An 18777-nucleotide genomic window follows, 5' to 3' on the forward strand; every position below is an offset into this window, starting at 1 on the left:
TCATTATTTAAAATGCATTCTCCGCTTCCTTTTCCAACAGATGTATCCCGAGCTCCAAATCACGAATGTGGTGGAAGCCAACCAGCCGATTCGTATTGAGAACTGGTGCAAGAAGGAGAAGAAGGTGTGCAAAGGGCATGCCCATATCGTGGTGCCTTACAAATGCTTAGGTAAGCTCGCACACTTGTAAGGAGTTCAGGGGCTGGGGGAAACCACTTAGAGGGCCGTGAGTGGCCCTTCATATCAGGTGTCCTCCGTTGCCCCCCCCCCCCATCTACGCTGGCCTTTCATTCAATATAGAGAAAGAGGAGATTATGATACATCTTAGCCATAGGCAGAGGTGACATCGAACAATATTGGAGTCTGCTTCAGTTGACTAATCCTGGCCTTGAGCTGCAGATTGAGCCGATCCACGCTGGATGGGAGCTAATGTCTCTCAGAATGGATGGTTAAAGGGGGGAAGCTATTATTGCTGGGGAGGCTTGTTGAGCAATAAAGCACAATCTTATTTCCCCCCTCAGACCGTGGCCATAAACTCACACAGACACACAGGGTCAGCAGGAGGGAGGTCTGTGAGGACCTGCTTTATTACTCCACATTTCTCCATTCGCCTGTGCCGTCATGCACACCTCTCTCCCGCCTCTGTCCCCCTCAGCATCACTGTAATCAGCAGTGGCAACATGGCTGTATTCTGGTTTATTAAATGTCAGGTAGAGCCGCAGACTTTGCAGGCCAAATGTCTTTGTGCTCCCTAACTTAGAAAAACACAGCACACTCCTGCTGCCTCTGAGGACTGTAATAACAGAGAAATAGAGTTCTGAAACAAGGCTCCTCTCTGTACTTAAAAAGCGATGTCAGGAAGGAAAAGACAGCTTCCTCTATGCTGCAAACACTTCCCGGCACCCTTCCTCTGTCCAAAAGCCTCTTGCTGATTGAGTTGTGCCGCTTTCCGGGATGAAAAAGCTATTAGCAGTTCCACTGGACTGTGAAATGGGCTACTATTCAAGAGCATTTTTGGCAAACGCAAAGAGGAGGCGTTTGGGAAATTCATGGGACCGCAAACATCACAACTGGAGTGGCCACTTGGTGGCTGAGACTGGAATACAGATCAGAGAGGTTCACATGCAGAATCGGTCCAGTTTGTGTTCATCTTAGATCCTGAAGCTGTTTCCCTTCGACCTGCAGCACCTGATCGTCCTCTGTCCTCTTGCATCCAACAGCACCATTACTGCCATGCAATGAAAAGAATCCCATTACCTCCTCTAAAATCATTAAATAGCTTTACTGCTTGCTTTTGCACAGTTTTTGTCATGCTCGTGAAAGGTCTGTGCACTCGTGCCCCATCAAATCACAGAGGCCTTCTCTGCTGCTCTGCTGGCTTTGTAAATGAGGAGCTTCAACTGAGAGAACAGAGGAGACAGATGGAGAAGGAGAGATAAACATACGGTGTTGGCGAGAAGGAGGCTATTGAGAGGGTTTCTGCTTAATTATGTAATGGAGCATGTTAGGGGCTTAATTGGAGGGCTCTGATCATATGCTAGGAGCCACGGCAAGCCTCTGCCACCTCACCGCACCTCACCTCCTCAGTCCATTATTTGTCAGGCCTCTCTGTCAAATAAAGTGCAACGAAGACTGCTTTTGAATTATTCATGACTTGTGATGTTCAAATAGTGCTCCAGAGAAATTGACATCAGAGGCCTTCCTTATATTCATCAGTGTACATTAATTACAGGAGAATGAAAAAGAAATGAAACAGACCAAAGTAGGTAGGCTATAGCTCGAAGGATATGATTAAAAAGGTCAGACCAGCACCCATGTCAAGTTAATAGGTTTATATGAATAATGCAAGCGCTAAGGAAGCAGCTCAGTGCAAAGAGAGAGAGAGATGGGTTATGCTGTATCCCATCACTCCATGCAGAGGCTCAGTCACAGACCCACAATCCCTCCATGTTTCCTGTCCCCAAACAAAGGCTCTGCAAATGAATGTGATTTTTGTTCCGTGGCACTCTAATCCCTGTAGCATGATGTCTTTGTCAAACAGCAGAGGATTATTTTAGAGACTTTTTTATTATCATGTCTGGAATGGTGAGAAGAGTCAGCGGCAGATGCGTAACTGGGGTGTTGGTTGGCGTTCGTGGCAGACTGTCTCCTACACGAGAGCTAAATTGTGGGGGAAACTTGCCGGGACAAAGCCGACAGCCGCAGCCTCGTCCTGAAAAAGAGCATGCAAAGAAGTCATGTTCAGGGTGAACACACATTTAAAAGACTCCTCCAACATGTGCGTTTAATGTCTGTTACTTTTTATATTTAACTCCTATTATTCCAGGAATATTGAGGCGTAATCTTATCTCTGATCTTGACCTTCGAGTTTCTGCATGCTTCACCTCGTAGACTTTTCGGGAACAGGAAGAATTTCAAGGCTGTGTTTTAGTGAGAAGTGGAATTTAATGAGCAACATTTAGGGCCATACTTTGCCTTTCCTGTTGACTAAGCTTGTTGATTTAGCAAAGGGTGGGGCGCACAGTGACGACTCCTGATTGTGAGTAAGTTGATAATGGATATGAACTCAGGCTTGTTTCAGAGCACCACACCTCTGACTCGATGACTCTTTTACCTCTGGACATGTTTGGAAATGAGCCTGAGCTTTGAAACTAGCCTGTGGACAAAAATATGACTATTCACAAAAACATTATGTGACTATACTACAAATTTAGCTTATGTGAAAGGTTAGCTAAACGTAAGGCTTAAGCAAGCAATACAGCATTGGTTCACATGCAGATGTTGCCTGTAGTTAATTGCATGAGGAGTTCAATGCAAATGTTCTTTAGTCACGTCTACCCCATGTAATCCTTTCATGTCGGCAAATCAGATTTCTTGCACATTAAAGGCACGTAATGTGAATAAATGTAAATAAAAGGGTAGCCACGCTGCCAAAAAAAGCTTCTTTTACATCTTTAATGTCAATTTGAATGATTGTAAACTGAGAAACACATAATAAAGCTTTCTATTTATGAGTCACGCTCTTCAATAATGCATGCTAATACATCTCACAGCTAAGTGGTGAAATATATTACAGATTAAATCATTAAGTACACTGAACCTGTCATTTGCATTTTCAGATCTCACGCTGATTACTCTAAATTCCATTACAGCGGGCTTCCTTTGCAAAGTCCTTGAAACACAATAGCCGTGCTGTCGACAAGCAAATCTTGGCGCTTAATTGAATCCACCATCGCTCAGCACTGAAGGTATCATTGGTACACGGGTGTATTCTTACCTCCGCTCTCCCCAGACGCCTCGAGTGCAGCCGGTCTGAGCGCTGGAGAGTGTTAGCGAGGGTGTCTGATAGACAGAAGGTTAAAGGAAAGGCGGATGAATAAAGTAGAAGGAGAGGAGGTCACTGAGAAAGAGGAGTATATGCTCTCATACACACACTTTGCCAGCTACACGCGGGGAGACACACACAGAGCAGGAGTGCTTGCGAGGCACAGCTGCTCTCCAAACACCACCATCCATCACCCACTGCAGTGTGACTGCACGCAGGGTCTGCTTTAAAAAACCCACTCCAGCGCACAACCGAAGCAGCCTGCGAGTGTGAATGTGAGAGAATGAGACAGAGAGAGATGAAATGAAGAGGGAGAGTGCGAGTGAATGAGTCAGTCAGCCATATTTAGATCCTGTTACTTCAGCAAAAGTGTACAAAAACGTATAGGTACTCTATTACAACCCGTTTATGCTCAATTGAAAACAGTGCAAAAGCAGCATATTTAATATTTCACCTCATCAAACTCATTTTTTGCTTATTGTGATTTTGACGCAGCAAGCAAAATCCACTAAAATGTAGAGAGTAAAAGCACCTGTGCAGGATGGCCACTACAGCTGGTCCAGATGGAGCTTAACACACGGTTTTGGTAGTTTAGGCAGACTAAAACAATGCGTCATGTTTTATAATCATCTACAAAGCCACTATAGCTGTCACAAATACAGTTTTAGCATCTTAAATGTGCTGAATTTGAAGGATGAATTGAGTGTTTAGTCCTTAAAATGTCAGAAAAAGGCCAATCACAAGTTCCCAGAAGCCAAGGTGACATTTCCACATTTCTTCTTGTAGTCCAGAACCCAGATGTGTCCTCTGCAAACTATGTCTAAGTAGTTGAGTAAATGCGCTCAGTTACTTCTCCAGCGGTGGTGGGCACACAGCGGAGGGGCAGGAGAGCGAGGGCCCGGAGGGTCGAGGGGGGCTTTGTGAGGGGGTGTTGCTGTACGTCCTGGGCGGAGATGAGAAGCAGCTGCCGAGCCCTCTGCTATTTCCAGCTCTCTCCTCTTCCTATCCTACCCGCTCATTTTCCAAAACACTGCTTTTTCACCCTCCGCCTGCCTCGCCCGGCTCGTATGAAGTGCTCCAGGAGCTCTGCCTCAGGCCGGGGTTGTGGCAAGCCACTAAATGAGCGGTTATAGGACAGCTCCCAGCCCTCGTCGTGAGACCTCTGGAGCCTCGTTTGTGTGTTTTCAGTCCGCCCATTCCTCAGCCGCTCTGATCTGGACTTTACCCTAAACCTTCGATTCATCCCTCCCTCTCTCTCTCTCTCCGCCTGGCTTTCCATCTGTTTCTGATGGCAGTGTTTCTACCTGAACGCCTCGTCACACTGCCAGCCTATCAGCAGTCACTGTCCTTTTTAATCTTACTTATGACCCCTGCACCATATGCTTACACGCACATGTTTTTCAACCTGAAACTACTCATAAGATTGCACAAGATGCCCGTCACGTCCTTTATTTCCCATAGATCTGCCTTCCGTCAGCCCGTTCTTTGAACAGAATATCTTCAAACTGAACTGATTTCATCAAGTAAATAATGTAATTGACTCGCAGGGTGAGTCTGGACTACCTTAGAAGAGTGTGAAATCTGATTTTCTTCATGCCAGTTTGATTGCAGAGTTACAGATGCAGCTGTAGGAGAGGGCTGAATCCCTCTCAGCTTCAGGTGCACAGACAGATGTTCAGGAGTCAAATGTCCAATCTGTTACACCAGTGTAATGAAATGTAACGGACCTCTGAAGGAAGCTATGAATTATTGATCCATGCCATTTTTTTTCCACTCATCTCATCAGTTATTCTTTTTTTAGTCCCCGTTGGCAGTTGATTGTGTCTAACCCTGGCAGTGACCAGGCAGGGGATTTTTATTTATTTATTTATTTTTATTTATTTTTTTTTTTGGACAGATTGGTCGCATGACTAACAGGAATATTGGTCCATGTGATTTGTTGTTACAGTGGGCGAGTTCGTGAGTGACGTGCTTCTGGTGCCAGAGAAGTGCAAGTTCTTCCACAAAGAGCGTATGGACATGTGCGTCAGCCATCAGCAGTGGCACGGCGTGGCCAAAGAGGTAAGGAAGGAATGACTTGAGAGGAAACAGTGGGAGGCTGTATCTCAGTGATAGCGGAGCAGTGGAAAAGAAAAGTCCTGTGGGAAGAGGAAGTCTAAGCATCGACTTAACTTTTACAAATTAAACCAACTTTAAGTCCCGTCTCCCTGACATCCTGCTCACACTTTTTATTACTTTCCAATCTTTCCTCTTCCCTCCCTAATACCTTTCCACCTGTCTCTGTGAGTCTCTGAGGCCTTCTGATCACAGGCTGACTGGGAGCCCTCACATTTCAGCTCCTAATCAGATTAGTGTTGTGGCTGTAATACAGCTAATCCCCCTTGGGCAGCTCCAGAGCCGGCCCTCGGGGGCCGCTCTGACCACGACGGTACGAGCAGCAGCCGTCTGCTCTTGTCTCTCCCTGCCTCGTGCTTCCTGACTCGTACTCTTCCCCGACACGTATTACAGACGCCTGAACCCGGGTGTCATCTGCAGCCTTGCAGCCTGCAGATAGCGCGACATCCAGAGGCACAAGTGACCTGCAGTCGATAACAAATTTGTTACAGCCAAGCAGTAATAAATCTCACCAGTGGGAAAATCTGGGTAAGAAAAATGATTCAAAAACAATCTCAGCTCCCTCACCAACTGCCACCGAGATGTTGTTAAGCAGGGCAGCTAATCCTCGACTGCTCCAGTGGAGTTTCTCAGCAGCCATCAGTTAGACTGAAGTTGCACTCGGTACCTCCTCGCTGCTATATGAAGCACAGCGTTGCTGAAAAATCGCCCTTCGCTTTAAGGACTGCGTGACTTTTTGGAAGTGTGGCCCATTAATCATTTTGCTCAGCATGCGACGAGAAAAGTAGCTCTCAAATCAGTGCGTCTATATTCAGTAGGTGGGCGGATCTGTGACATTAGAAGTCATGAAATAAACACTGGTAGCATCTCTCAGGTAGCTTGTGTACACTTGGAAGGATGAAGAGTGCTATTGAGCAAAGTTTAAATATCATGAAACTGTTTTTGAACGTTACCTGCGTATCTACAGGCAGAGAATAAAGAGTTAGACCCCTGTGATGAAAGCTGGATGTGTACTTCACAGAAAGCAAAATGTCAAGTTTCTCCCAAAACTAAGGTCCACGTTTGATGTCAGTGGCAGAAATGTTGGCCGACAAACTCTGCTGTTTATTTTGAATGGTATTATGCAGGCTTGGTCGTGCGTGTCTGTGTGTGCGTCTGCAGCTGATCTCTCATTTACTCGAACCGTCAGCTTAATATTTTTTGTGTACATTCATGATTGTGTGCTCAAGGACCTCTCGTGGTTGAGGTGATTCACAGTTTTTGAAAAATCAATTTTATTGACTGCTGTTGTACATCTGCTTTGACTGCTGACTCCTCGCTCCTCCTGCAAGTGATCAGCAACCGCTCCAGTCTGAAATCTTATTTCCACCCGCGACAACATAACAAAAGGCCTTTCTGGCTCAAAACGTGGCTTACTAAGTCTGTTGCAGGCCAAAAACTGACATCCACACAAAGATCTGGTCTCATCTTGAGCCAGAGCATCTGCAGATTAATTCCTTTCCAGATATGTGATGATCCACTAAAGTTTGATGTGATATGAGATTAATAAATCTTCGCTGCCGTCATGACTGTGAGCCTGCACTTCACTGAGTGCACTCATCAAGTTTTTAAAAATGATTTTGAATATTAACAATTCATAACTTTATCACGACTATTAAAGAAATGGATGATGATTGGATAAAGTTATCTAAAATAACAGGAGGTGAAAAATTTACTGTAGAAATAAGATCCTGTAGGCGCAGAGGAGGACATCGTTTACTGTTTCCTGGCAGCAGAAAATGGATTCATGGAGACATAAATATTGGGTGAAAATCAGATTGAACGGATTCCCTCCTTTTAAAAAGCATCTGTAAAAAAGAGCAAAGAGCCTTACTGCAGCATGTTTCCTCCCACCAGGATGCACACGCTCCTCCTCCGGTATGGGCATCACTGTTGAGATGTAGCTTATAAAAGCTAAAATTGGCACTTTAAAGTAGTGAGAGCCCTAAAAAGCTCTGCAGCTTCATCAGTCAGGAGTCCCGCGCCAGTTTCAGTCAATAACATCACTTATCTTACTTCTCCTGCTCCGTCAGGCCTGTGCCAAAAGCTCCATGGTGCTGCACAGCTACGGCATGCTGCTGCCCTGCGGCATCGACAAGTTCCACGGCACCGAGTACGTGTGCTGCCCCTCCTCTCGCACCGGGGAGTCCGCCCCACCCTCGCTGCCCTCCCAGGAGGACGACGAAGAGGAGGAGATAGAGGATGAGGAGATCGACGAGGCCGACCTGGTCGAGGAGGAGGAGGACAGGTGAGCGGGGGTGTGCTTGTGTTCACGATCATGGCGTGTCTTTGAAATATTGCGAGCGTAACATCCGCTCCCTGGCGAAGGGCAGATATTAGCGGCCATCTGGATGAATTACAGTGTGGTGACATTGACCTATGGCAGCTGCTCTGCCTTGATAAATGACTCCTTTTCCTGGCTTCCACCCCTTCACTCAATCACCTCCGCCTCCTCCGCCCTCAGCATGACACCCGCCGATGAGCAGCCCACGCAAAAGGAGGAGCCGGTGGGCGAGGACGAGGACGAAGAGGAGGAGGACGAAGACGAGGAGGAGTACCACTACGTCTATGAGGACGAGGAGGCGGATAAGGAGGATGAGGAGGAGAAGAAAGAGAGCAGCAGAATGTCAGAGAGCCAAGATGAGGATAAGACTCTGCAGGAGGTGAAAGGTTTGTAATGAGTTGTTGTAATACACCTCCTCCTCCTCCTCCTCCTCCTCCTCCTCCTCCTCCTCCTCCTCTCTCTCTCTCTCTCTCTCTCTCCCCCCCTCCCTTATTGACACTTTGCCTACCACTTAAATGTAATCAAACCTTTTTAACTTTTAAACTATGGGCCATATGCGTAAATCTCATCCAGACTGTAATTAGATAAGTGTATGCATCAGCAAATCCCCTTTTCTTCAGCTCGCAGCAGACACTGTGATGTACTGTTCTGCATTATCAGAGCACGAGGACGGATCATCCCGCTGATGTGCAGCCAAACTGCTGATAAATCCCGCTCATCATGTCCAAAGCGGAGCTGCACCGTCACTTGCATTGTTTTCCTTTCTTTAATCATGTGTGTTGCAGTAGGAAGGAGTGTTTTCATGGTAGTTTTTCTGAGTGTTTGTCATTGCGACTGGAATTAAGTGCTGCCCCTAGTGGCCGGATGATCTAACACGCTGTCCCCTGGCAGCGGTGTGCACCCTGGAGGCAGAGACCGGCCCCTGCCGTGCCTCCATGCCCCGCTGGCACTTCGACATGAGCCAGAGGAAGTGCGTGCGCTTCATATACGGGGGCTGTGCCGGGAACCGCAACAATTTCGACTCAGAGGAGTACTGCATGGCCGTGTGCAAGCGCCTGAGTAAGTCTCACCTGACAGAGGCCGGTTTCCCGCCTCTCTCTCTCTGTTTGTGTCTCTGCTGCAGACTCGCCGCCACTGAAAACACGTTAGGATGACACAGTCTGTCGCTGACTTTTTAAGCAGAACACCTGTTCTGCAGTCTTCAGCTGTCACTCATCAAATCACTGCAGCTGTAGTCACCATGCCACCTCCAGCACACAGTCAAAACAATTGTTTTCCTTTGTTTCATTATTCCACCGACACACCGAGCACTGCAGCTAATGTTTATTTTGATTATTTCAATGTGTCCAATTATTATTTTATTCATTGTTTAGGCTAGAAAACGTCAGGAAGTCATAATTTCCTGGAGACAAATACTCAGATTGCTTGTTTTTCCAACACTTCAAAATGAAGTTCTATCAATAGATTAATTAATAGCGTCAGCACTGAATAAAATGCCACTTTGCATCCAGTTCTTCACTAAAAATAGGTTATTTGTGGTGACATAATGGATATTAATGCTGTCATATATGGCACACGCTAAGGGTTAATGCCCTGCTGAATCAGAGCTGTTGAAATATTCAATATTAACAATATGAGACAGATGTAATTTATTCTCATATTAGGTTTTATTACATAATTAACTGTTATTACTTAAATAAAATGTGAACCCTCAGGATTTGGATTTGAGAGAACAGTGTGTTCAGTGCACCACACACAGTCACCGTCCTCTTCTTCATCCTCCTCTTTACTTATTCTTAATCAATGTCCTTTTGTCATCACTTTTTGCTTGAGAAATTTGGCTTCTTTAATTAAATAAATTTATTACTTTGCTCAAATTAATGCGCTAAAAAAGGTGCCAAAACTGAGGTGTCGTACTGGGGCTACAGTTTCAAATAACACAGAGGTCAACCTCGCACCGGGGGAACAAAAGTAAAATAAAAACTGAAGTAAAAACAACAAAAATAGCAAATAAAAGCATGACTTCTCTTAAGTGGTCATTCATATGAGCACAACACATTTTTTCTAGAGCTTTCTTTCTGCTTTGCCTGACTGTTCATTCCTGCCATTTGTCCATGTTCCTGTCTGTCTGTCTGTCTGTCTGTCTGTCTGTCTGTCTGTCTGTCTGTCTGTCTGTCTGTCTGTCTGTCTGTCTGTCTGTCTGTCTGTCTGTCTGTCTGTGTCACCGCCTCTACTAGAACCCCACCAGCACATATCAGCAAGCACCTTTTCTTTTTGCACCTCGCAGTGACTCACCTCTCATCAGTTCAGACACAGTTCATAACAGAACCGACCGGAGTTCTCTTTGACATTTGAGAAATAAGAGGGTTTTAGAAGCTGAAGCTAAAGTTCAGAGCAGGAACTGCGTGCTTATCCGTTAACCTGCGCCTCCTGTTTTTGATGGTGAAGTGAAACGATGAGGTCTCTTCCTGTTTGCGAGCCCGGAGCGTTATTGTTTTTGCGACTTGCAGCGGTGCAGGGAGTGAGTCCCGCGTGACTGTATAGCGAGGAGCCCAGAACGGAGCCCTCTGGCCTGGCCCCAGATGACCCAGCCATCAAACGCAGAGATATTTCCATTAGCGTTGGAGATGCGACCTGTCAGCAGAAAGCCGATGGGAAGATGAAAGGAATTCAAAAGGAAAGACTGTCAGATTCTCTTAAATTTATCAGAGTTACTGAGGGTGGAAGAACGCCAGTGAGACGAGTGCTTCTGTGGGGATTTTTGTCCACTTTCAACTCTCTCTCTCCCTCTGTGCCGAGTTGTCCGTCTTTGTCTTTCTGCCTACTTGTGTCCGCCTGTCTGTCCGCGCCTGCGTGTCCGCCTGCTTGTCGGTTTGCAGCCCCGTGCGCTCACCTTCTGTTTCCGAACTTGCAGCCATGCCTCCGACCCCTCAGCCCACCGATGATGTAGACATCTATTTTGAGACCCCGGCCGATGACAAGGAGCACAGCCGCTTCCAGAGGGCCAAGGAGCAGCTGGAGATCAGGCACCGCAACCGCATGGAGAGGGTGAGTCAGCAGGTGGAGCCAGGACACCACTTCACTAATTAAAGAGGCAATGAGTAAGATTATTCCTGCTTAACATCTGAATGTGAATATATGAAATATATCAATACCAGTTTATTAAAAAAAATGCTTTGCCAGAGAGAATTTGGCTTTTAGAACAGCTTCTTACCAAAACCTGCAGCGCTGGCTTAAAAACCACGTTCGGAGCCACAAAACAAAAGCAGCATGATCGTAATGCACGGTGATAAACATCACATTTACTCTTTTCATAGAGGTGAAAGCTATTGTCCTTTATTGATTTTCCTCATTAGGAAGGAATCATCGCAGGCAGATGAGTCCTGCACAGCGAGGATCAGCCCGAACAGTAATTGCATCAGTCTTTCTCAGCGACTGTGGTGCAGTTTTGGACCTATTTTGCTGTTATTTTGCAATAAGATTGGAGGAGTGTTGAAACGTTTGAGCAGAAGCAGAAAAAATCTGATTATTTTAAAGAACATGAATCAGAACAAGTGTGACATTTCTGTAGTTTAAGTTTAGAAATTAAGCTCTTAAGCTCGTTGGGGGCAGCACAGAGGAGCTGGAATTCATGGGCAGAAAATGTGCAGTGGGCTATTCTAAGTATTCTTAAGATGTGAGAATATGGCAAGGAGCAAGGTCATACTTTAAGGGGTTCAAGGCTTTGTTTCTACCGTCTGCATGTACGAAAATGAATAGCGTCAGTCGCCTGGCTCGCTCCGAGTGAACAGGTGCAGGATCTCGCTTCATTTCCTTCTGTCTGCGTCTCCCTCACTGCAGGTAAGGAAAGAGTGGGAGGAGGCTGATCGCCAGGCTAAGAACCTGCCCAAGGCTGAGAGGCAGACATTGATCCAGGTAAGACACTGATCCCTCCCCCCGGGAGTCCTCCCTTTGTCCCTTTGTTTGGGTGAGATATGACGGCTTACAGGCCCTGGGTCCCTCGCTCCCTGTGCCATTAAAGATCCCTTTTCCCTGGCTGCTCTATCTTTATCACTCTAAGGCTAAATTAGGGCACTGTCTGAATGGGGAGACTTCTAAATGAGTCCCAAACTCCCCTGACAAGCCTGAGAGGCGCATGAGTGAAACCGAGAGCTGTTTTTTCTTTCCTCTTTTGTTAAGTGGAAGTTGAAAGCGCTCTGTTGTGCCATTCTGTTCAAGGTGCATCTACATATTTATATGTTTGTGGTTTTTTTAAAGCACTTCCAAGCCATGGTGGAGTCCCTGGAGGAGGAGGCAGCCAGTGAGAAGCAGCAGCTGGTGGAGACTCACCTCGCCCGGGTCGAGGCCATGCTGAATGACCGGCGCCGTCTGGCCCTGGAGAACTACCTGGCTGCCCTGCAGGCCGACCCCCCGAGGGTAAACACCACACACCGGCCTCTGAGAGCGACTTTTATCCTCACCTCTCTCCATCTGTCTGGCTTTTCTTCCCCTCTGTCCATGTGCAAACATATTCGCACACAGTGCTGTGAGACCACGCTACTTATGTCCTGCGACTAATCTCATATTCTGTCAGAAGACCCTCTGCCAACATGCAATTCATCATGAGGAGAATGGATTACTGCAGCCAGAAACACACATCCCAAAATCCTCCATGAGCTTGAAGTCAATCACATTTGAACCTGCAGCTATAATTCCTGTGTCGTGTTTTTTAAATTCCTCTTATCTAATCGTCCTCTGATCCTTCTGCCAGCACGCGCTTTGGCACTCTGTTACAAGGTGCCGGTTGTCGAACCGCCGGTGTTGGGCTTGTTACCCGAAAAAGAGAGAATTAAATATTTCTATTTTGCGCTCATTTCAGATGTAAGGATGTTGCCTGACTCGAGAGCAGTCGTTTCTTATCCTGCTTCAGTTACACTTCCAAAATTGGTAGTTGCATCATCTGTGGCGTGATGCTATTTCAGTAGGTGCTGCAGAAGATTTCATGTCATGTTATATGCAATGGATTTTTTTTTGCACCTCACTTTTGACAACAGCGTTCTTGACGTCCCTCTGCTCAGATGTGTGAAGGTGAAAGAATAATTTTCATGTTATATTTCAACCTGAGCAGCACAAAGTGTACTTATGTCTAATGGGAGGTTAGGTCATATTGTTTCTCTCTATAATCTGAGCCTGATCATTAAATGAGACAAAATTTAAGGGGATGAGAGCTAGAAACATCACTTTGAAAGTTATTTGGCTGGTAACTGTAAAATTATAAGAGTACAATTGATTGATTTCACCTCAGAGAAGGAAGAGAGCACCAGGTGCAGATCCAGAAACTCCACTAACCAGCCCTCTTCTTCCCGTTCCACGTCCCCCTCAGCCCCACCGCATCCTGCAAGCCCTGCGAAGGTACGTCCGCGCCGAGAACAAGGACCGCCAGCACACCATCCGCCACTACCAGCACGTCCTGGCCGTGGATCCTGAGAAGGCTGCTCAGATGAAGTCACAGGTCAGCTCTCACTGATCACCTGGCGTAACTTTGATGAAAAATGCCCTTCACGAGCGCTCGGGGCTCAAGGTGATATCTACATTTCACTCGTTTTGTCCAATCATCACCCCGAAATATTCAGTTTACAATGGAGATGCTCGATGTTCAGCATTTAATCAATACGCTGCCGGCCTCGCTGTGTGGAAGAGGCTGGGTCACCTTATTGACTTGACTTTGCTTTCCTAACTTTGCAAAATTAAAGTACAAAATAAATCCATAGATGTAAATGCACAGAATATCTATTTGAGTCAGTATCAGACCAATGTCTGTTATCAGTATCTGATAGGTGCATCTCTAATTTAAAACATGTGAAAGAGAGAAAAGCTGGAACCAGTAAATGTTTGGCCTTTCTGTTCGAATTCTCTTTGATTTATACAGTTAATTGATTATCCGCTGTGGTTCGCTTCGGTTAATTGGTACCTGCCAGTACCTGCAGCCTTCCAGCTACATGCGACGGTGAAGACGCACTGTATCACAGGCCGTGTCGGTAAATCTGAAGCCTCACGCCGAGCCGCTCCAAGATCTCACGCTCCTATTCCTGCTCAGACGGGAAAGAGATAATAATGTCTCAGCCTGCTCCTCTCTGCCCTGTTTCGAAGTGTGTAGGCGGTAAAAAGAGTGTGTTTCTCTGAGTTGAAGCCCAGGAGGAGCGAGTAGGTTTGTTTGACGGAGGGAGGGCGGCTGTTTCATTCACTTAAGCCTCGGCTGAAGATTAACATTGTGCAGGTCTTGTGTAATGCTGGACTCTGAGCCGCCGCACAGGGATTTGGCTGGAAGCTCCTCTGTCAGACGTACTCGCCTGTGTGTGTCGGTGCCCTTCGACACCATTTATAGTTATCCTCCACCATTACAGATAGCACGGCAGATGGATGAAACAACAGCGTGAGGAGAGGGGAGAAGGGACCGGAGGGGTCTGTTTAGATGAATCATGTGATTTGGGATGCGGTGAGCCTCTGTGCTCAGTCATGGGAAGCCAGCCTGTATTGTTGTGCTCTGGCAGCCTTAAGACGAGTCCCCGCGTATTTCTTCACTCAGCCGCAAGTTCAAATCTGCATTTTCGGTTTCTGCAGCTCCCCCCAGTTGTGGATTTGACATGTGGCATTATAAAAGAATCCTTTGTAAACAGAAGGCTTGCTCTGCTTTATGTAACTGTGTTATGTGACTTTCTGGGATCAAGATTATTTTCTTTTGATAAAAGCCTCACCTGTCAAGCTCAGAGGAGGTCGCCTGATGCATCGAAATCTCTGCTCCGACGCTGGGACACGCAGTGTTCATAATGAGGATTGTTTGTCAAACACGGACAGGAAGGTGCCACGGGGACTGCAGCGTGCCTTTGAAGGGGAAGGTGCATCATTGCCATCTGTTGCTGGCTTTGGTGCACTGCAGCCATGTGTTGCAAGATTAAAACGGTCAATCATCATAGTGGGAAATAAACACCGGTTACCTGCCAAGAGCTGGTCAGCTTTGTCAGTGGCTGGTAGCTTTTCACGTTCTGCCAGCCGCTTTGGCAGCAGAAATGTGGAAATATCTCCTCTCTGAACATCATATTGCTGGTGGAAACAGTGGAAGCGACTGCAGAATTTTTGGAACAGGCATCGTTTTGTATCCGCTCCATCAAACGAGTTTGTTTTTCCATCCAACCTGTGATACAGCGCTGATCATCGCAGCTGACAGGCAGCAGATCCTGTCGAGTCGGTTCAGAGTTTGGAAACTGATTTGAATATTACATGCAGCAACTTGTTTAATGTCTGCGAGTTGGCTGGCTGTGAGCGAGTTCATGTGAGAAAGCTCTCTACCAGAAAGCACATTTCTGTCTCTCCTGTCAGGACATTTATATTCTGGGCAGAGAGCAGCTTGCTGTCGCTCCTCACATTTGTTCTCCACAGTCATTTACTCTTTTTGATGAAATTTGAAGTCTGTTTCTCGGCTGTACAGATTAATCAAAAAAAAGTAATTTGTGGTAATTTGTCATTTCCGTCTTGCTGTTCGGTGACAGGACTTCATCAGTGACGAGAAACTGGAGAATTTCAGGAGGATTTTCTGGGATAAGGATGTATTTTCTGCTTCATTAATGTTAGCTTTTAAATAAATACTGTTGGGATGAACATTTTATACTAATAGTTGGCAAATCACTCTGTAATTAGTTGTCAGTGGATTAGTGTTGAAACGATTATTGAATTAATGGATTTGTCATAGGCCATAAAATGAGTCTACAGCAGTGTTAATGAGTGATTTATCATTCTGAGTATTTTATATCAAATAAATCCCACTTTCCTTTCAGCTTTTCCTCAATCTTATATTCTAAACATGCTCCCATTGTGTTCAGATGAAGTAAGCACCTGGAAGACGACACCTCGAGCTCTGGGACCTCACAATGAGCTTTGTGTTAACGTTAACATCAGTTTCACCTTGATTCATAAATAAAATAAGGCAGGATTTTGGTGACACGACACCCTGTTTGTCTCTTTTTCCACACCAGGTGATGACCCACCTGCGTGTGATCGAGGAGAGGATGAACCAGTCTCTGTCTCTGCTCTACAAAGTCCCTTACGTGGCCGACGAGATTCAGGATGAAATTGGTGAGTCGTGTTCTGTCAGAAGCCCCCGGGCGGCTTTGAGGAGGGACGGCGCGCCGTAATAAGAAGGAAGTGAAATGAAAACAGAGATGGAATCCGCGTATGTGCCAGACAGATAAAGCCAATGCATCACGTTTCCGCTGGCCCTCAGTGAATTTGTTTTCTTATATCGGGTAAAAAACACTCCTCTCTTTGTGCGAAGGGGAACAGAAATATAGGAGGAGACCAACAGACAGGCTGTACTGTCTGTAAATCAATTACCAGAGACGGAGAGAAAAGTATTCTCCTCTCCGTCAGCGTGAGTTTGTGGAGGGGATTTAATACAGCTTCTACTCTCCGTTTTTAAGGGTCTCTGCTCACCAGCTCTCATTTTTACAATTAGATCTGAAGCTGGAAACTGTTTTTGGGACGTATTCATCTCCAGTGGTGCAATTTAAGCCAGCCGGCGTCTGGCACGTTTTATTATTTTCTTTTGTTTCCTGTGCTTCATTAAAGGAGCCGTAGCATGGTGTTGCAGCACAGATGAAAGTGGAACGCGTGCAGTGACAGAACTGGGTCACAGCTTTCACCATGCAGCATCCTGTTGGGAGATGTGCAGATTTACACGGAAAATAGCTCTCAGAAAAATACTAATTGGTAGTTAGCAGAAATGGGAACAGACGTCTCTTGCAGCAGCAGCTCTGTTTGAAAAAGAATGTTAACAGTAATTGGTGAACCCCTCGTTTTGCACACTGCCGCCACGCTCCAGGTTGGCAGGTGTTAGCTTGTGCCAGGCCGCCTCACAGTTTGCCATTTGCACTTTCCTGCAGACGAGCTTCTTCAGGAGCAGAAAGCTGACATGGACCAGTTCCTGTCGTCCATCTCTGAGTCGCAGCCGGACGTCACCGTGTCGTCAGAGGAGAGCGTGGAGGTCCCCCTGTCTGAGGGCAAACCCTACCGGCCCTTCCAGGTCACATCTCTGGGGTCCCGCTCAGAGCCGGAGGGTGAGCAGCTTCAGCCTCAGACGCAGTCGCAAGCAGAATCATGAGCAGCGCTGGCTGTTTGGAGAACAATAGGCCGTACACATAAGTCTTTCTGAAGGACACTGGTGACATAGCACGCCAGAACTGTTGCTCAGTGACAGAGAATAGGTTTACAGTGTGTTTTCTGCCAATGCAAATGTGCTGTGGAGCCATGGGTTTGGACTTATCTGTGCCTGCACAGTTCCCCGTGGCCTCGCCTTCGACGCAGCACCACTGAAGTTCAGATAAATGCACAAAGCCTCGGGCTTTGGTGCTAAGCTGGAGCCAAAAGCTTAGGGGGGGGAAATGAGCAGTTATGGTTCTCCTCTTTGTCAAACAAAAGATGGAGTCCTCAAAGAGGGAAAGAAGTGATGGATGGAATGCTTCCAGCAAGATGGAAGACAAATTACAAGTAAATCCCCAAGGAGAATTTAATATACATGCCAACACCCCAGAGGGCTTAGACAGAGCTAGCCAATTTCCAAATGGCTCCCTTTTTTCAGTTTGGTTATAACAGGTTTATTTTGGGATTCCTCCCTGCTGGACTCTTTTCCTAATCAATTAACACAGCTTGATGATCCTGCCTTTTCTCTTCTCACCTAAGTTTTCTCTCTTCTCTCCTTCCCCCTTTCTGTTCTTTTTTTCTGTTGCTCATTTCTAATGCCAAGGCGATCTATCAGACTCCCCACGTGCCTTCAAGAAAGGTTGGTGCCTCTGTTGCGTCTTGTTTTTCTGCCCCCCCCCCCACCTTCCCATCTCCCAAGCCATTCCCATCTCTTTTGCTCCACTGTTCTGCTTTCCCTTCATGCAGTTTGGGATCCTCTCTCTCCCACCATTTCCGTTTTATCAGAAGCCATCTGGTGGCTAATTTTCTTCTTCTGACTCACGTGGGCTGCGTGGTTGGGTTTCGGTTGCTCTTATGCTTTTCACCATAGTAGGATTATCACCACATGTCAGTGGCTTCCAGGTCTGGTAGAGAGAGGTCACAGCCAGCGAGACTCTGCAGGCGTGTGTTTGCTGCCATCCCGTCCTCAGTACATTTGTCAAAGCACCTTGCTTAATTGCTCCCCCGCCCACACGCTCATCCCCCTCTCCCTGATTGGAGCTGTGTGATTTAGGGTCCCAGTCCGAGGCTCAGTGTTTCTGCTGCTGACCCGCAGCCCAGGTTAAATTGACCCAATTTGTCCTCCAGGGCCTGAGGTGGTTACGTCAGCTGTTCCGTCTGATCTGGTCTTAACCTTGTGATCTTACTCTGTGAATGCAGACAGCTGCCAACTCTAAATTACACAGAATATAGATTTTGTGAAAATGGATGCACATCCTTCCCAGCTGTCTTTTCTTCAGAACCTTGTCCCTCTGAATTTGCTGTTGATTTTGGGTTTTACTTGTCCAATATGCTGCAGCTAAAGGATGGTTTTCACTATGGATTAATCTGTAATGTCCATTATTTTCTTCACTAATCTGGAAATGTGGAAAAAATGACCAATTCTCCAATACAGAGCTGCAACAATTAATCTATTCATTCTCAGATTCCAGCCCTTAAATGTGGATATTTTCTGGTTTCTTTACCCCTCTGTGACAGTAAACTGAATATCCCAAATAACTAATAGCTTAATTGAGAAAATAATCAACAGATTAATCAATAATGCTGCTCCAGTGCTCAATTTACAGTCATAAAAAAGAGAGCAATTAGCAAGAATTTAACTTCATTCTCAATATTCAGCACCTTTGCTGAAATGATTTAATTGATCGGCTGCGCTAACTGTTTCAGCGCTTTCAGGCCGGTCACGTCGCCCCCACAGAGGTCACTCCCATTGTGCTGTGTGTTTTCGTGGCAGGCTGCGACACGATGCGCACCCCGCAGCACCGTCTGATAACCTGCCAGAGTTTCAGACGTCACTTGTGCT

The 18777-nt window shown here is 46.3% G+C and overlaps 1 protein-coding gene across 8 annotated transcripts in view; it reads left to right on the top strand.

Moving 5' to 3' along the window:
* The window catches only part of aplp2 (amyloid beta (A4) precursor-like protein 2), a 49642-nt gene that overhangs the window by 25181 nt on the left and 5684 nt on the right, over positions 1 to 18777 (top strand). For 2 of the 8 annotated variants that reach the window (XM_070970016.1, XM_070970019.1), the window contains exons 3-14: positions 41 to 170; positions 5274 to 5386; positions 7513 to 7727; positions 7944 to 8149; positions 8655 to 8822; positions 10678 to 10811; positions 11604 to 11678; positions 12021 to 12179; positions 13126 to 13254; positions 15773 to 15872; positions 16679 to 16852; positions 17539 to 17574. In XM_070970016.1, coding sequence (XP_070826117.1) covers positions 41 to 170; positions 5274 to 5386; positions 7513 to 7727; positions 7944 to 8149; positions 8655 to 8822; positions 10678 to 10811; positions 11604 to 11678; positions 12021 to 12179; positions 13126 to 13254; positions 15773 to 15872; positions 16679 to 16852; positions 17539 to 17574 — 1639 coding nt within the window. Of the gene's footprint in view, positions 1 to 40; positions 171 to 5273; positions 5387 to 7512; positions 7728 to 7940; positions 8150 to 8654; positions 8823 to 10677; positions 10812 to 11603; positions 11679 to 12020; positions 12180 to 13125; positions 13255 to 15772; positions 15873 to 16678; positions 16853 to 17538; positions 17575 to 18777 lie in introns of all 8 variants that reach the window. The other 6 variants (XM_070970022.1, XM_070970024.1, XM_070970018.1 and 3 more) reach the window with 4 other exon arrangements.

Source organism: Chaetodon trifascialis, chromosome 9, assembly GCF_039877785.1.
Source record: "Chaetodon trifascialis isolate fChaTrf1 chromosome 9, fChaTrf1.hap1, whole genome shotgun sequence".
Taxonomy (NCBI): domain Eukaryota; kingdom Metazoa; phylum Chordata; class Actinopteri; order Chaetodontiformes; family Chaetodontidae; genus Chaetodon; species Chaetodon trifascialis.